This window comes from Mustelus asterias, chromosome 12, assembly GCF_964213995.1.
Source record: "Mustelus asterias chromosome 12, sMusAst1.hap1.1, whole genome shotgun sequence".
NCBI classification, from domain to species: Eukaryota; Metazoa; Chordata; class Chondrichthyes; order Carcharhiniformes; family Triakidae; genus Mustelus; species Mustelus asterias.
In genome coordinates this window covers 81,490,489-81,509,368 of record NC_135812.1, presented here as the reverse complement: position 1 = coordinate 81,509,368, position 18,880 = coordinate 81,490,489, and the positions used below count along the sequence as shown (strand labels likewise).

The following is an 18,880-nucleotide window of genomic DNA, read 5'->3' as shown; positions in this document are numbered from 1 at the left end:
GCTCAAATGCAGAAATTCAATGAAATTGGGCCAAGTTGGGCTTCTCTTGGCCCCTTAGTGGAAATGGAAATAAATTGTTCATCATTCTGACTGATGCTAGTTACCTGGTGATGCGTGCATGGTAAAGATATTTGATGATAGAATCATAGAATCTATACAGTGCAGAAGAGCCCATTCGGCCCATCAGGTCTCCATCGACTCTCTGGCAGAGCATCTTATCCAGGCCTCTCCCCCACCCTATCCCCATAACCCCACACATTTCCCCTGGCTAATCCACTTAACCCACACATCTTGGGACACGAAAGGGCAATTTAGCATGACCAATGCACCTAACTTGTACATCTTTGGACTGTGGGAAGAAACCAGAGCATCTGAAGGAAACCCATGCAGACCCGGGTAGGACATGCAAACTCCACATAGACAGTCACCCAAGGCCAGAATTGAACCCGGGTCCCTGGCGCTGTGAGGCAGCAGTGCTAACCACTGTGCCACTGTGCCGCCCATACAATGGTTCTGATCTGTAAAGGCATGCTTATGTTGCAGGCTGCTTGCAAGTGCCCTTGTGGCAGATGGCAAAGGGTGTGTCAAGGCCTGCAGGTATTGGCTGATAGCCTAATGTGATGAACCATCGTTGGTTACCACTGTGGGGTTATTCCAATGTTACTGTTGGGTTAGGGTGTTGCCACTGTGGGGGTTGTTATAATGTTGTTGGGTTAGGGTGTTTACACTGTGGGATGAATATACCTGTGGTGGATGTTGTTATGGCACATCCCGGTCGGGCCCCGCCTCCTGGGGAGAGGTATAAGACCCTCTGCTCAGGCGGGACCCCTCCAGTCTGGATTGGTGTACTCGTGTTAGATAGTTCCATTGTTTGTCAATAAAAGCCTTCAATCGCTGAAGCCTTGTACCTCGTGCTTGATTGTCGCGCATCAATTTTATTGACAAACACAAAACTCTCGACAGTAAAGAGAGTATGGAGCAAATGCTGAAACCAGAGCCCCTGACGCTGGACCCACGTGCGGTCGGTGCCTCTAACACCTTCGACCACTGGCTGAAGTGTTTCGAGGACTACCTGGCGGCCTCTGCAGCAGTTACTATGGACGACGACAAACTCCAGGTCCTCCACGCGAGGGTAAGCGACACGGTCTATCTTGCGATTCGTGCGGCCACCACTTACCCGAGGGCCATCGAGCTCTTGAAGAAACGATACACGAGACCACCCAACGAGATTCACGCTCGTTACCTCCTCGCTACACGACGTCGGCAGTCGGGCGAAACCATGGAGGACTACGCCAATGAGCTCTTGCAGCTTGCCAGGGGCTGCGACTGCAAAGCTGTGTCGGCTGAGCAGTATATGTACGACCTCGCCCGAGATGCGTTTGTAGCAGGGGTAGGGTCCTCGTACATCCGGCTTAAGCTATTGGAGAAAGGGAACCTCAACTTGACCCAAGCGATGGAGATGGCTGAGATGCTGGAGGCAGCGTCGAAAAGCTTGGCCCTGTATCCAGAAGACCACGTGGAGACAACGTGGCAGGAGCAAGCACAAATCCCTCCTCGCCCCACGGGCTCGCGCTCCCATATCGACCCGACGACGGCGGCAGCTCCAGGCGGCCAGCGATGCTATTTTTGCGGAGGAGCCAAGCATCCACGGCAACAGTGTCCAGCAAAAACGGCGATCTGCAGTCAGTGCGGTAAAAAGGGGCACTATGCTAAAGCCTGCAGGTCGAAGCCCAAGAACGGCAGTGCAGCCTGTGACCCTCCAGAGCGGAGACAATCTCCTTCGGCGTCGCAGTACCCGCGAGGCCCGACCACGTGCGAATCCAGGACGGCGCTATCGTGGCTGACGGAGGAGCAGGATGACCACCAGGAGTCGCTACGCTTGGCGCCCTCACCCACGTGCGATTCATGGGGGCGGCCATCATGGTCGACGACGACCAGGAGCGACCAGCAGGGGTCCTCAGTATCAACCTCGGCTGCATGCAGTGACGCCCTAGGGCCAACGGTGGCGTCGATCTCTCTGGACCAGACAAAGCATCACAGGCTTGACTGTTCGATGATGAACATCAAGGTAAATGGTCGTACTGTGTATTGTCTGTTTGACAGTGGGAGCACCGAGAGTTTTATTCACCCTGACACTGCAAAAAGGTGTGGACTCCGGGTTCTACCTGCCAAACAGACAATTTCTATGGCATCACGGTCCCGGTCTGTACCGATCCAAGGACGTTGTATGGTAACCCTAGAGGTGCAGGGCACAATTTACGAGCGATACAGGCTCCTTGTGTTGCCGCACCTTTGCGCGCCAATTCTCCTCGGACTAAACTTTATGGTCCACATGAAGAGTGTGATCCTACAGTACGGTGGGCCACTCCCTTCGCTGGCAGTAGGGAATCAGCCGCAGCCTCCAAATTGCCCAAAGCGCCCCGCATGCAATCTTTCCACACTAAAGATCACTACACCTTCTTTATTTAAGAATCTGGTACCAGGCTGCAAGCCCATTGCTACTAAAAGTAGGCGTTACAGCGCTGAAGACCGGATCTTTATCAGATCTGAGGTTCAGCGGCTCCTCAAAGAAGGGATCATACAGCATAGTGCTAGTCCGTGGAGAGCGCAGGTCGTGGTGGTTAAAAGCGGGAACAAACCCCGGATGGTCATCGACTACAGTCAGACCATTAACCGTTATACGCAGCTGGATGCGTATCCTCTCCCGCGCATATCTGATATGGTCAATCAGATTGCGCAGTACCGGGTGTTCTCCACCATTGACCTTAAAGTCCGCCTACCACCAACTCCCCATCCGCCCAGAGGACCAACAATACACGGCTTTTGAGGCGGATGGTCGTCTATATCAGTTTCTTAGGGTTCCATTTGGTGTCACCAATGGGGTCTCGGTCTTCCAGCTATGGACCGAATGGTGGACCAGAACGGGTTGCGGGCTACCTTCCCGTACCTGGATAACGTCATCATCTGCGGCCACGACCAGCAGGACCATGACACGAATCTCCAAAACATTCTGCGCACTGCATCTCGCCTGAATCTGACCTATAACAGGGAGAAGTGTGTATTCCGTACGCGCAGGTTAGCTATCCTTGGATACGTGGTGGAAAACGGGGTCATCGGCCCTGATCCAGACCGTATGCGCCCCCTTACTGAACTTCCCTTGCCCGGTAGCGCAAAAGCACTGAGGAGATGCCTCGGCTTCTTTTCTTATTATGCGCAGTGGGTCCCCAACTACGCGGACAAAGCCCGTCCGCTCATCAAGTCCACGACCTTCCCACTCACGCCGGAGGCCTAATTGGCCTTCAAGGCTTTGAAAAGCGACATTGCGAAAGCCACGATGCACGCGGTGGATGAATCCATCCCTTTTCAGGTGGAAAGTGATGCATCGGATTTCGCCCTGGCCGCCACACTAAACCAGGCAGGCAGGCCCGTCGCGTTTTTCTCCCGCACCCTTCAAGGTCCCGAAATTCGGCATTCAGCGGTGGAGAAGGAGGCTCAGGCCATTGTCGAGGCCATCAGACACTGGCGCCATTACCTGGCGGGGAAGCGGTTCACCCTGATCACGGATCAACGATCCGTGGCGTTTATGTTCAGTAATACGCAGAGGGGCAAGATCAAGAATGATAAGATCTTGCGGTGGAGAATTGAGCTCTCCACCTATAATTACGATATTATGTATCGTCCAGGGAAGCTCAATGAGCCCTCGGATGCCCTCTCGCGCGGAACATGCGCTATCATGCAGGAGGACCGCTTGAACGCCCTCCACAATGACCTGTGCCATCCTGGAGTCACTCGACTCTACCACTTCATCAAAGCCCGCAACCTGCCCTACTCGGTGGAGGATGTCAGGTCAGTAATGAGAAGCTGTCGGATTTGCGCGGAATGCAAACCGCACTTTTATCGACCGGACCGGGCACAATTTGTCAAGGCCACTCGCCCCTTCGAGAGGCTGAGTGTGGATTTTAAGGGCCCCCTTCCCTCAACGGACCAGAATGTCTATTTTCTCAATATCATAGATGAATACTCCCGGTTCCCGTTTGTTGTCCCCTGTGCGGACACGTCGACTGCCACAGTGATTAAGGCATTCAGTGATCTTTTTACCCTGTTCGGGTACCCCTGCTACATACATAGCGACAGGGGCTCGTCGTTCATGAGTAACGACTTGAGGCAATTCCTGCTCTCATACGGGATTGCCTCTAGTAGAACCACGAGCTACAACCCTAGGGGTAACGGACAGGTGGAGAGGGAGAATGCTACAGTCTGGAAGGCTGTCCTATTGGCGCTGAAGTCCAAGGGCCTTCCAGTCTCCCGTTGGCAGGAGGTCCTTCCAAATGCGCTTCATTCCATTCGCTCCCTCCTGTGTACGGCAACCAATGCTACTCCCCACGAGAGGATGTTCTCATTCCCTCGGAAGTCGTCCTCGGGGATCTCCTTACCAGCCTGGTTGACGTACCCAGGACCCGTCCTTCTGCGGCGACATGTGAGGGCCCACAAGTCCGACCCCTTGGTCGAACCGGTCCAACTCCTCCACGCCAACCCTCAGTATGCCTATGTGGCATATCCTGACGGGCGAGAGGACACGGTCTCGATTCAAGACCTGGCGCCCGCAGGGGACGTAGCAACTCCTGTCGCTCCTATACCCCCTGTCACGAACCCCCTTTCACTTCTTTCTTCCCCAGACGTGGCGCGGTCAGCACCGGGACCAGTGCATAACAGTTATACTCCCATGTACAGCTTGCCTGAGACTCGGAGATCGGCACCACCACAGAAGGTACCAGGATCCCCTGCACCACCGCCTCACCAGGGTCAACCGGCCCGGGAGTCCTCGAGGGGACAGCCGGACGCTGTTTTCGAGAGAACGCCACCGCAAGCACCTGCTCCGGTGTCGCAACCGGTGTTGAGGAGATCACAGCGACGGTGCGGTCCTCCAGACCGTCTGGACTTGTGAATTTTGTATATATGTGATCTGTTTTCGCACCTCGCCGGCCTTTGTTTTTAAAGGAGGGGTGAATGTGGTGAACCATCGTTGGTTACCACTGTGGGGTTATTCCAATGTTACTGTTGGGTTAGGGTGTTGCCACTGTGGGGGTTGTTATAATGTTGTTGGGTTAGGGTGTTTACACTGTGGGATGAATATACCTGTGGTAGATGTTGTTATGGCACATCCCGGTCGGGCCCCGCCTCCTGGGGAGAGGTATAAGACCCTCCGCTCAGGCGGGACCCCTCCAGTCTGGATTGGTGTACTCGTGTTAGATAGTTCCATTGTTCGTCAATCGCTGAAGCCTTGTACCTCGTGCTTGATTGTCGCGCATCACCTAATGCCAGCAATGGCCACTACAACTCAGATTCCTACTAATCTCCTTGTTATTCATTCTTTCATTTTGTTCCACTTCACCCTTGAATAGCTTACCATACCCCTGAAGAATACCACTTTGTGTTAGTCCTGAGTAACTGCGCAAATTAAACAGCTGGAGTTTCCTTGATCCCTCAGATAGCATTCTATCATTTCACCTTGTCGGTTGGAGGTTTTATCAAATATTGCCTTTTGCTTTCAGGTCTGCGCAATAGCTTACAGTAGATCACTGATTCTGTGATTCTTTGGTTTGTACTGGGAGAGAATTGTATAAAGGACACTGGGAATTCTAAGGCCTCCTTAGCAGTAACGCTCACAGTTCTGTCACTATGTTACAAACTGGTTTTAGTCAGTGATTTCCACTCAAGCACACATTTTATCTAGTGTTAATATTCTCCTGCCCCTTCCAAATGTTTCATTAATATTCATTGAACCCTCTACTAGTAGTGTGCTGCATCAAGAACATTTTTTATTTTCTAACAGGCCAATTAAAGCTTGAATTGGCACCTCCACACATAAACATTAAAATTCTATCAATGACTATACATTCATAACCTACATAAGATTTAATAAACATTTGAAGTTGCTTGGATCTCTTAATGATGTAATAAATCCATAGGAATATGCACATTTCATATACAATCTTCTGCTTTAATATAGTGCTCCATCCATTACTAAGCACTCTACTTTTATGTAGCTTTCTGATCACATCTGCTACCAGCTATTTGATTTACAGTCTTAGTTCCAGTGCCTGCATAGACATTTAACGCATTCCGATTACAAGGAATCTTAGGAATTCTTATGATTTTAAACAGGGCCAGGGGAAAAAAAACGTGGACTCTGGTGCTTCACCTGTTTTCAGGCCCCGTTTCCATGCACCTCCACCCCCCCACTCAACCTTTTCATTTAACCTCCTCACCCAACCCCTTCATTTAGACCCCCATCTCACATCCTTCCATTGCCCAGAATTGGAAGCCGTACATCCAAGGGGGCCAAACTGTTTGTTATAGGCTTAGCAAAACATTGTCGTCTTTTCCACTATTTATAAAGCCCATCTAAAGTTTCATTATGATATGTTTTACAAGTACAGCTTTATCAGGCATTACACACAGCTTGGTCATTCGTATTAAGTAACCAGCTCAGCTCCTTTGAACCTGGCCCTTCTGCAATATCTGGACAAGTCACATCCAAAAGGTTTGAAGCTGACAAGCGCCACGACCAACATTCCCATGTACAGATGAGAATATGTTGAACGAACAGTGACATATTCTATTGACGCATGACTCCTCGTTTAAAAATAGCAAAACATTCCAATAAGTTCACACCAACCAGTTCACCTACAATAATGTGGGATTTTGATTCACACAAGTGGGTTTTTGTGAACAGAAAATTTACACTTTGCATTGAGTGATAAATATTTTCTCATTTTAAATTGAAACTAACCATATTTACAAAAGCCCAGCATGCAAGTCTATAACAGGAAAACAAAGTGCTGGAGATGCTGGAAATTTGCAGAAAATGCTGGAAATACTCAGCAGGCCAGCGAGTGGCATCCATGGAGGAAGAAACCAAGTCGACGCCTCAAGTCCACAATCTGTACCCGTTCTGATGAAGGGTCATTGACCTCTGTTTCTCTCTGCATGGATGCCGCCAGATGTGCTGAGCATTTACAACACTTTCCATTCCTATTAGGGCAAAAATAACACCTTTTACCAGCTCTCCAGAAAGCAGTCAGGCTGCCTGTGAGCCTTTCATTTCCCTTCAGCCAGAAGCCCAGCAGCAGCTGCCTGAGAGCGCGTTTTGGCATCACATGAAACATGACTTTCAAAGAAAAAGTTAAGGTATGAAGAAAACACACAACTTGCTGAGCAAAAAAAAAATCAATCTCAAGGCAATAAATAGTTTTTTTTTTTTTAATTTTAAAAATGCCCCTTAAGAAATGCCCAACAGCAGAGCTAACGAATAAAACCTTTGTTTTTTGCTTCTTCGCTTAAGAAGCAGAGTTAGAGAGAGAGAGACAGACTGGCCACAAGTTTTTGTCATCAGGGAATGGGGAGGTGGGCAGGGGCCGAGATTTGCACCTGCCTCTGTTGGTAGCATGTGCGCGTGCATCTGAGCTTGTGCGTGTATGTGTGCATGTGTGTGAGGTCGGTGTGAACTGAGGATGAGTTGTGTGTGAGGTATGTACGGTGTGTGAGGAGTATTTGAGTGTGTGAGAGGGTGTGAGTGAAAGGGTGTGAGTGAATGTGTGTGAGGTGTGTGTGAGTGTGTATGTGTGTGTGTGAGAGGTGTATGAGTGGGTGAGGTGTGGGTGAGGTGTGAGTGTGTGTGTGTATGTGTGTGTGAGAGGTGTATGAGTATGTGAGGTGTGGGTGAGGTGAGGGTGTGAGTGTGTGTGTATATGTGTGTATGTGAGAGAGGTGTATGAGTATGTGAGGTGTGGGTGAGGTGAGGGTGTGAGTGTGTGTGTGTATGTGTGTGTGTGAGAGGTGTATGAGTGTGTGAGGTGTGGGTGGGGTGAGGGTGTGAGTGTGTGTGTGTATGTGTGTGTGTGTGAGAGGTGTATGAGTGTGTGAGGTGTGGGTGGGGTGAGGGTGTGAGTGTGTGTGGTGAATCATAGAATCATTGCAGTACAGAAGGAGGCCACTGGACCCATTGAGCCTGCACCGACAGCAATCCCACCCTGTAACCCCATAACCCCATATATTTACCGCTCCCACCCCCCCGAAACTAGTGTCAATTTAGCATGGCCAATCAACCTAACCTGCACATCTTTGGAGTGTGGGAGGAACCGGAGCACCCGGAGGAAACCCACACAGACACGGGAAGAATGTACAAACTCCACACAGACAGTGACCCAAGCTGGGAATCGAACCCGAGTCCCTGGCGCTGTGAGGTAGCAGTGCTAACCACCGTGTCATCTATTTTTTCACCCTATATGTGCCAGACCCTTATAAACAATAAACACTAGACAGATTAACACAGGTGATTGGAGCTGAAGCAGTGGGTGCGTGTGAGGTCTGTGAGATGTCTGCAAGTACGAGTGTGTGTGAGTGTGCATGTGTATCTGTGTGTATCCCCACACCAACCAGCATGTGCGTGTGTGTCCAGCTCACTCCCTCTCAGGGTTCTAACTCTCTCACATTCTCTCACACTCACCCCATCTCCAATTTACAAAGTAAAGGCTCGGACCACAGTTCTTGTGGCTCCCAACAAACAAAGAACAATACAGCACAGGAACAGGCCCTTCAGCCCTCCAAGCCTGCACCGATCATGTATTCCTAACTAGACCATCCGTTTGTATCCCTCTATTCCCAGTCTGTTCATGCGAAAGAGGCCTTTCAGCCCATCGAGCCTGCACCGACAACGATCCCATCCAGGCCCTTACCCCGCAACCCCACGCATTAACCCTGCTAGTCTCCCTGACACTAAGGGGCATTTTAGTATGGCCAATCAACCTAACCCACACATCTTTGGAGTGTGGGAGGAAACCCACACAGACACAGGAAAAACGTGCAAACTCCACAGAGACAGTGACTCGTGGCCGGAATTGAACCCAGGTCCCTGGCGCTGTGAGGCAGTGGTGCTAACTACTGTGCCACCATGCTGCCCAAACGGAATTCCTAGTAGCTGCAGCTTCCCTTTCTTTTCTTGCCTGTCATTTAATCACAATGTTTCCTTGTTATCATGAAACCACTTTTTGAATTGAGGATCAAACCTCTTGACCAGTTCACTGGGATGTGAGCTGGGAGCAATGGGGGAGGAGGAGAATGCATTCCCATACTGAAGACTATTGCCCACCTCACCAAAGATGTCCACCTCCATAAACCTTGTCCTCCAGGTCCCGTGAAAGATAAGTTGGAGATTTTCCAAACAACATGGCTTCATTACTGCTGATCAGTGTGGAATAGTATAGCTGTATTTTCTTAATTGAATCTGGGAACAACCTGCCCAAAACTCATCCACACCATCTGAGGCCATGAAGCACACTTAGGGACATTTATCTGCTTCAGTTCCAACCGCCTATTTAGTGTTTACTGTTTATAAGGATCTGGCAAATATAGGGCGAAAAAATTGCAGAGTGTTATTTCTGGCAAAATAAATGGCGTGTTCCACTCCGGAGAGGCTGATCGGTTTTTTCTCCGGATCTTATGACACTCTACCTAAAGGAATCAAGGGGGCATGATTCATGCCATCATATTGGGGAGCGGGGCCTAAATACACCAGCAAAACCCTGCTGCTCAGAGATCATGGCACCATTTTTAAAGGGTGCTCCGATCAGAACAGCAATAAACCTCCCCCCACACCACAAAGGAGGCCTCAGGGGCTCCCCTCCCCAACACTGATCGGAGCCAGCATTCACTTCGACCACCCCCACGATCAGCCCCGTTTCTTCCCCACCATCCCCTGCTTGATAGACCACTCCTGGCCCACAATCACATCTGCATGAATTCCTTCCCCCATCCCCATGAGGCTCCCACTGGGACCTGCCCCTTGGCACAGGTTGGCACTATCAGGTTGGCACTGCCAAGATGACAGGGTGCCAAGCTGGCAGTGTCAACCTGTATAAAGCGGCAGTGCCAGGGCACTGTCTTGCTATGTCCCTCAGCCCCCAGGGGCTATACTTACCTTTGGACCCCTGGGCTGACACTCACAACAGGTTCACATTGTAAACTGCTCTGATGTGACATCGCGTCGGCATGATTTGAAGATATGGTGAGTGGTCAAGGTGGGCGGGGAGGGCGGGTTAATAATATTGAAATGAATGGAAATCCATGTAAATCAGCTCTACGTCCATTATGGGCGTGAACCTGATGACATTGCTGGTGAGGGGTGGGGAAGATCCAAAGTCGGGTTCTCCCCAGCAAGAACTGCAACATCCAGATTTTGAGCCCCCGCTGGCAAACTCGCAGATGGCAAACGCGGGCTTAAGTTACCCACGTATTGAATTAATGTGGGACCGAGTATAGTACCACCCAAACAGTGATGTAAGAGTACACATGACCTGTATCCAGAGTCAGTCCAGTGTTTGACCGAGCCATGTGTATCAGCAAGCATTGAGACAGCTCCTAGCCTGAACTCTTCACTGTACGTTTATAAATAATTCTACAAATGACCATGCAGATTGCTTCAGATTTACTGAACTGTATCCAACAACTTACGACATTTACCAATGCTTCATCATTCAGAATTTGTGGCCCTCGGGCCAGTTTCTCTTCAAGTGAATTTCAAAGAAAACTTATGAGATCTAGGGCTTCAACGGATGGGATTGGGAAGTTTGGGATGAGGTGGGTGGCAGCCTTACACACTGCCTAGGGATGTCAACAATGGGGTCGGGAAGGACTCGGTCCCAGGCCACATACCTTTGAGCAAGAGGAGAACAGGAAGGCTTTCAAGATGTAGAGGTGTGGGAACTTGGTACTCTGCCTTACCTTATAGAACCATAGAACCATAGAAAATTACAGCTCAGAAACAGGCCTTTTGGCCCTTCTTGTCTGTGCCGAACCATTTTATGCCTAGTCCCACTGACCTATAGAACCAATAGAATCTTGCATTTCACCATGGTCTGAAGTGAAGAAAGCTCCAATAGAACAGTCCTCATGATTTCTAACACAAGAAATGAAAGGTGGGACTGGAAAATCTGGCACATCCTACACAGCCAATGTGGTAGCACAGTGGTTAGCACTGCTGCCTCACAGCGTCTGGGACCTGGGTTCAATTCCGGCCTTGGGTGATTGTGTGGAGTTTGCACATTCTCCCTGCGTCTGCACGGGTTTCCTCTGGGTGCTCTGACTTCCTCCCACAGTCCAAAAATACGTAGGCTAGAAAGATTGGCCATGCTAATTTGCCCCGGAGTGTACAAAGATGGGTAGGGTAGGTGGATTAGCCATGGTAAATGTGTGGGGCTAAAGGGTTGGGATGGGCCTCTGTGAGATGTTCTTTCAGAGAGTTGGTGCTGACTTGATGGGCCGAACAGCCTTCTTCTGCACTGTAGGGATTCTAAGTGATTGCTGTTGGTCAAAGAAATAGCTATCCTTGGCCAAGTAACCAGTCAATCGGATCGGTCCACATGCTGGATTAGCTACTGTGGACATTAAGCATCATGACTGACAGGGTACTTGGCCAATGAGCCTGGGTTCCCCCAGAAGCATGGGTACCGATGATTAGCACAATCTGCACCCCACTCTCCTGTGCTCTGGTGCTAACCAGCTGAAGTTATTTTGCTTTTGACCAGCTCAAAGGCACAATAAATATGACAAATATTTTGTTCACTGTTGACATGAGAAAATGAATTAGAATGAAGCTTTAGCTAAACAGCAATTTCATGTGCATGTGTGTTAATAGATAGAATTTAGTATACATTGCAAAATAAGCTCATGTTTCCAGTATAAATTACAGCACTATTTAAATATGTAATAGCATTTTCAAGTGAATTACGTATTGGTTTTATGATTACTGAGAGTGTGAAATAAATAGCAGTGCAATATTGTATTTGGTACTTCAGTAAAATTGGCCTAGAAACAAGGCCAAAGCAAGTTCAATTGATTACTACAGTAAAGAGCTGATGAAATAAATCAGGATGAGAGAATTATAGGGAGACAAAATATACATTATGATGGATTACTCTATTATGTAGGTCCATAAATTCAAGATGAAATAATTACAGTGACTGAGACTCGGCACTCTATTATTATGAATTATAGAGAAAATCCATTGATACTTAGAACATGATAGTCGTCTTGAAGAAACTAAGTCACCTGGAAGAAAATGTTATTTTACAGGTAAATGTCATCCAAAGTGTCTCCAGAAGGCACAGAGCCTGTCCCACCAACTTTCTAGACACAGTTCAGGCAGTGCTAGAACAAAACTGTATACGGAAAGCAACTTATTTCTTGAACAAGAAAGCCTGGAAGTAAGCGAAATGAGTCTGAAGCAGTTCAGGGGTAAAGCAATGGAGTGGTAGGAGCCCAGACAGAGGGCGGGCATTAGGGAGTAAGGGTAAAAACAAATTAAGGTGATATCAGCACAAGGCAAGCTGCTGTTTAGCGAATAGAGCTATTTTTATTTAAGTCTTTAGCATATATTTAGTTTATCTCTGTTCAGCCTAGTTGGTTAATAAAGAGAGGCATAGCAGGGCATCCCTATCCAGTGGAGTGCATGTCCTGTTTCATGTGGGAACTTCCCACTCCAATGGCAGAACATCAGGTCAACTTTGCAACCATTAAGAATACATTGCAACTCAAAGCCAAAAAGCCACAGCCTAAATACTTGTCGGACATGTCATTAAATCTTGTACTAGTCACAGAAACGCGTTTCCTCAGCCACAGAGAACACTGAGACAACCTACACAGTGATGGACAAAGTACAGTTCAACATGAAAAAATGGAAGTAAATGATGATACAGGTGCCAGAACAACCTCCAAACCTGCTGGAAGAAACAGCAGCGACAGAGCTTACTTACTAGAAATCTTAGAACCTTAGAAACCCTACAGCACAGAAAGAGGCCATTCGGCCCATCGAGTATGCACCGACCACAATCCCACCCAGGCCCTACCCCCATATCCCTACATATTTTACCCACTAATCCCTCTAGCCTATGCATCCCAGGACACTCAGGGGCAATTTTAGCATGGCCAATCAACCTAACCCGCACATCTTTGGACTGTGGGAGGAAACCGGAGCACCCGGAGGAAACCCACGCAGACACTAGGAGAATGTGCAAACTCCACACAGACAGTGACCCAAGCCGGGAATCAAACCCAGGTCCCTGGAGCTGTGAAGCAGCAGTGCTAACCACCGTGCCACCGTGCCGCCCTATGTCGTGCCGCCACTATTCCTTCAACAAGTGGTGGAAAGATGCCAGGACCAGATGAGATGTATCCAAGGGTACTGGGGGAAGTTAGAGTGCAAATTGCAGAGGCACTGGTGACAATTTACCAGTCTTCTTTAGACACAGGGGTGGTGCCAGTGGACTGAGGGTGAAGCTGTCGTCTACAGAACAGTCAGTTTGACTTCAATGGCTGGGAAACTTCCAGAAACAATAGTTCAAGCCAAGTTCAATAGCCACTTAAACAAGTGCAGGATAATTAAGAAAATCCAGCATGGAGTCATTCAGGGAAAATCATGTTTAACCAACTTCCTGGAGTTTTTTGAGAAGGTTAATACAGGCAACGTTGTTGATGTGGTTTATATGGATTTTCAAAAGGCATTTGATACATTGCCACAAAACAGACTAGTGAGCAACATTCTGGGTGGTGGAATAAAAGGAAAAAAAAAGGGTAAAAAATTGGCCGAGTGACAAGAAAGAGCGAGGAGTGATAAATGATTGTTTTTTCAAATTGGAGGAAGATCTCCTCCAGCCCTGCAATTGTCCAGAATATCTGTACTCCTCTGATTCTGGCTTCTTTAGCTTGCTAATTTTAACTGTTTTTCCAGTGGCAGCCATTAGCCTTTCAAGATGCTAAGCTCCATCATTTCTAAGATCTCGCTATCTCTCTTTATTCCAGCGACCAAGCTTTTAGTCATTTATTTTCTTACGTGATGTGGTGTAAACGTTTTGATTGATAAGACATTTTGAAATATGTAGAGGCATTTTACTATGCTAATGGTGCTATATGAATGAAAGTTATTATTACTGTTGCTATGTAACACAGGACTACATGCATACTAAGTATTGGAAGCAGCATATAGACAAAGCTAAGCAACTCCAGAACCAACATATCAGGCCAAAGTTCTGCACTCCTGACACACTCATGAATATTAGTAGTAGCCAATTAAGCAAGTAACAGTGGTGAGAGGATTTTTTTCTCTCAGTCGGTAGTGAATCCGTGGAATTCTTTACTACAGATAGCTATAGAAGCTAAGTATCTTCAAGGCTATGATAGATAGATTTTTAATCAGTAAGGAATTCAAGGGTTACAAATGCAATGCTACCGTACTGGACAGTTGGGTGCATGGTTCTAGAATCCTAAAATCTTAGAATCCCTACAGTGCAGAAGGCGGCCATTCGGCCCATTGAGTCTGCACCGACCACATCCCACCCAGGCCCTATTCCCATAACCCCACATATTTACCCCGCTAATCCCTCTAACCTACACATCGCGTGACATTAAGGCGCAATTTAACATGGCCAATCAACCTAACCCTCACATCTTTGGACTATGGGAGGAAACCGGAGCACCCAGAGGAAATCTACGCAGACAAGGGGAGAATGTGCAAACTCTACACAGACAGTGACCCAAGCCGGGAATCGAACCCTGGAGCTATGAGGGCAGCTGTGCTAACCACTATGCCGCTCTTGTGCCACCGTGCCGCCCTTTTATGGGTATGGGGATAAGGCAGGAAAAGTGGAGTTGAGAATTGTCACATGCAGTCATGATCTCACTGAACGGTGGAGCAGACTCGATGGTTCAAATGATCTACTTCTACGTCTATGTCTTATGGTCTGAAGTAACCATAGGGGGAGGATGAATAGTAGTACACTTAAGTAACTAGCAGGAGCAGAAGTTTGCATGGACATCCCCTTCTCGACAATGGTGGAGCTCAGCATGTCAGTACAAAAGACAAAGCTGAAATGTTTGTAACCATCTTAAGCTAGAAATGCCAAGTTGATATTTTTTCTTGGCCTTCTCCTAAGGTTTCTATTATCATTGATTCAAATCTTTAGTTAATCCAATAACTCCACATCATACAGAGAAACAGCTGAATGCACCAGCTGAGTACAGGCAAAAGCTAGTGCCCTGACCACATCATGGCGATATTATTGAAGACTTATGCTTTTGGACTAGCTTTATGGGACACTAACGAGATGGGACACTTGCTTTCAACAGTCGTGGTATAAAGTATTAAAGCAAGGAGGTTATGTTGGAGCTGTACAGAACCTTGGTTAGGCCACAGCTGGAGTACTGTGTGCAGTTCTGGTCACCTCACTATGGGAAGGATGTGATAGCACCAGAGGGGGTACAGAGGAAATCCATTCACTAGGATGTTGCCTGGGATGGAGCATTTGAACTATAAGGAGAGACTATATAGGCTTGGATTGTTTTCTTTAGAGCAGAGGTGGCTAAGTTGAGGGGGGGGAGGCATGATTGAGGTGTATAAGATTATGAGGGGTATGTGTGGTAAACCACTTAGCTTATTGCCTGTGTGTGTGACATACCTGGACACATCCCTGGCGGCCCTGCCTGGGACTCCTCCCCCACTGGTCCAGGTATAAAGGCGACTGCTCCCCACCCCCTGCCTCAGTCTGGACCAGTTCATCGGCATGGGTGTGCTCCAAGTCTTTTGCTAATAAAAGCCTATTTGTTCTTGCATACAAACTAGTCTTTGCTTGATTGATAGTGCATCAGTATGCATAGGGTGAGCAGGGAGCAGCTGTTCCCCTTGGTTGAGGGGTCAATCATGAGGAGCATAGTTTTAGGGTAAGGAGCAGAGATTCAGGAGAGATTTGAGATTTCTTTTCACTCAGAGGGTAGTGGGAATCTGGAATGCACTGCCTGGGAAGGTAGTGGAGGCTGGAAACCATACAACCTTAAAAAAATATTTAGAGGAACACTGCAGGACAAATCCAAGCTCCCCAACTACTGGTCCAGCAACAATGTTATGGAAGGAGTCAAATGGTGGAAAAGGTATCAATTCCCCTCTGGTACAGTACAACTATTGCTTATTTATATCAAAGCCTTGACAGTGAGAGATGGAGCATAATTCAACGATGGACAGAAAGTTAATAATGCTGTGCCTGATCCTGTACTTATCCAATGTTCACATGGGTGCACTTTCATTACGGAAGCTCTCAATTAGCAGGAATCTTTGGACTTCTTAATTTTTATTTCTAATCCAGGGTCACTGAAGGCAAATGTATTGCCTAACCACTGCTCTGACTAGGATTGCTTAACTCATCACAGGTTGGAAGTCCATCCTGAAATTTTCCTCACGTGTTTGGCTTAGTTAGTGTAAATTGAACCTTCAATTAGACTAAAATAGAACGGAAATATTATGTGTGGTAAACTATATTTCATGGTTAATGTATCTAAGTTGGTCTACTCACAGCGCCGAGGACACAGGTTCAATTCCGGCCTTGGGTGACTGTGTGGAGTTTGCACATTCTCCACGTGTCTGCGTGGGTTTCCTGTGGGTGCTCCAGTTTCGTCCCACAGTCCAAGAGTGTGCAGGTTAGGTGAATTGGCCATTCAAAATTAACCCTTAAGTGTCCCAAGATGTATAGGTTAGGTGGAATCGTTGTGGTAAATGCATGGGGTTACGGAGATAGAGTGAAGGGGAGGTCATAGCTGGGATGTTCTTTTGGAGAGTTGGTGCAGATCCAATGGGCAGAATGGCCTGGTTCTGCACTGTAGGGATTCCATGAATTCATGCTTGAATCGTTTATTATACCAGAGATGAGGGGTGTAGATTATGAGGAGAGACTGAGCAGATTGGGTTTGTACTCGTTGGAATTTAGAAGGCTGAGGGGGGATCTTATAGAGACCTATAAGATAATGAAGGGGCTGGATAGGGTAGAGGTGGAGAGATTCTCCACACAGACAGTGACACGAGGCCGGAATTGAACCCAGGATCCTGGTGCTGTGAGGCAGCAGTGCTAACCACCTTCCTTCCTATATACCCAAGTGTTTCAAAGCAATTACTCATTCATTTAGGGGTGGCACAGTAACACAGTGGTTAGCACTGCTGCTTCACAGCTCCAGGATCCTGGGTTCGATTCCCGGCTTGGGTCACTGTCTGTGGAGTTTGCACATTCTCCTCGTGTCTGCGTGGGTTTCCTCCGGGTGCTCCGGTTTCCTCCCACAGTTCAAAGATGTGCGGGTTAGGTTGATTGGCCATGCTAAAATTGCCCTTAGTGTCCTGGGTGCGTAGGTTAGAGGCATTAGTGGGTAAATATATAGGGATAGGGGGGTGGGGCCTGGGTGGGATTGTGGTCGGTGCAGACTCGATGGGCCGAATGGCCTCTTTCTGTGCTGTAGGGTTTCTATGAAGATTCTATGAGTAAAATTACAATACGATAGTAAACAATGGAATGTTATACAAAGCCATCATACAGGAACTGAAGAAACTATTTCATTTATATATATAACTTAGAGAAATTATAAAAAGTCTTTTAATTTCTGCTGATCTCTTCAGTGTTTGCACTGATGTACTGTTTTGGAGCATCAGTCAATGTTCTAAACCTTCAACAAGACTGATCTTGCATGCTGGCTTTTTAAGTTTAACTTTACAAAACTTAGTTGGAAGAAGGGTTTCAAATCATTTCTCAATCCTTGACTTGGAATATCGAGTCAGCTTTCATCTTATAAACAAATAAATCATCCTAGTCTTTATTCTTTGAGCTTTCCAACATCTCCCAGCTTTCTCTATTTGCATATTCCACGAAATGTCTTCTTGATATCTTCCTTTCCCCACATCTTTTGACATCTGTAAGTATTTAGTGAAGCTTCAGCTTGCTCAAGGTTGGAATTTATCCTTTCATTTGAAGAGACTGACGATTACAATCCTGTCATCACACACATTATAAATATCTTTGACTCTGCAAATTCTACATGAGGTACTCAGAATGTATCTTTTGCATCTGTGGCATTGCACAATCACTATTATTCATGAATGAAGTATTTCTCATCTGTGGCATCAATACCATTTCTCATAAACTGGCAAATTCATGAGATGGTTATTTAACTTAATGGATGGAATGCATTATAAACACATGAAGGAATCCATATTAATTTCTGCAAAAGTGTCATTTAGAAATTTCTGGTGTGTCTGTAATTTACTCTAAGTATCCATTCCTGAAGTTTCCAGATATGAAGGTTTGATACAACATGCACAACCTTTATTTGTCCAATTTATTCGATTAAAACATTTCTCTCAGATTCTCCAGTTATATGTTCTCTATGCATCTCTTAATGGGGTAAAAATAGGACGGCCTCAACCGGGATATTGGGTTCATGTCACACTATTTGTAACTCCCACAGTTGCGTGGACCTGCAGAGTTTCACTGGCTGTCTTGTCTGGAGACAATACACATCTTTTTAGCCTGTCTTGATGTTCTCTCCACTCCCATTGTTTTGTTTCTTAAAGACTTGATTAGTTGTAAGTATTCGCATTCCAACCATTATTCATGTAAATTGAGTCTGTGTCTTTATAAGCTCTGTTTGTGAACAGAATTCCCACTCACCTGAAGAAGGGGCTTAGAGCTTCGAAAGCTTGTGTGGCTTTTGCTACCAAATAAACCTGTTGGACTTTAACCTGGTGTTGTTAAACTTCTTACTGTGTTTACCCCAGTCCAACGCCGGCATCTCCACATCATCTCTTAATGGGTACATTTTAATTATGTCTTTCCTAATGATAATACCTACATTTTACTGGCTTTTAAGATCAAAGCTTTGTTTATTTTGTTTTCAGCATTTGGGGTATCCTACACTTTGTGTCTTGGGCCTTTAGAATCATAGAATCATGCAGCACAGAAGAGGCCTTTCGGCCCTTCGAGTCCACGCCGGCACATTAGAAATGCCTGAACTCCAA

At 47.0% G+C, this 18,880-nt stretch overlaps 1 protein-coding gene across 1 annotated transcript in view; it reads right to left on the bottom strand.

Annotated features, from left to right (window-relative positions):
* mgat5b (alpha-1,6-mannosylglycoprotein 6-beta-N-acetylglucosaminyltransferase B) overlaps positions 1–18,880 on the bottom strand; it is a 911,118-nt gene that overhangs the window by 593,276 nt on the left and 298,962 nt on the right. The window contains 1 exon segment of the mRNA XM_078225993.1: positions 13,698–13,712. Within this exon segment, the coding sequence (XP_078082119.1) occupies positions 13,698–13,712 (15 nt within the window).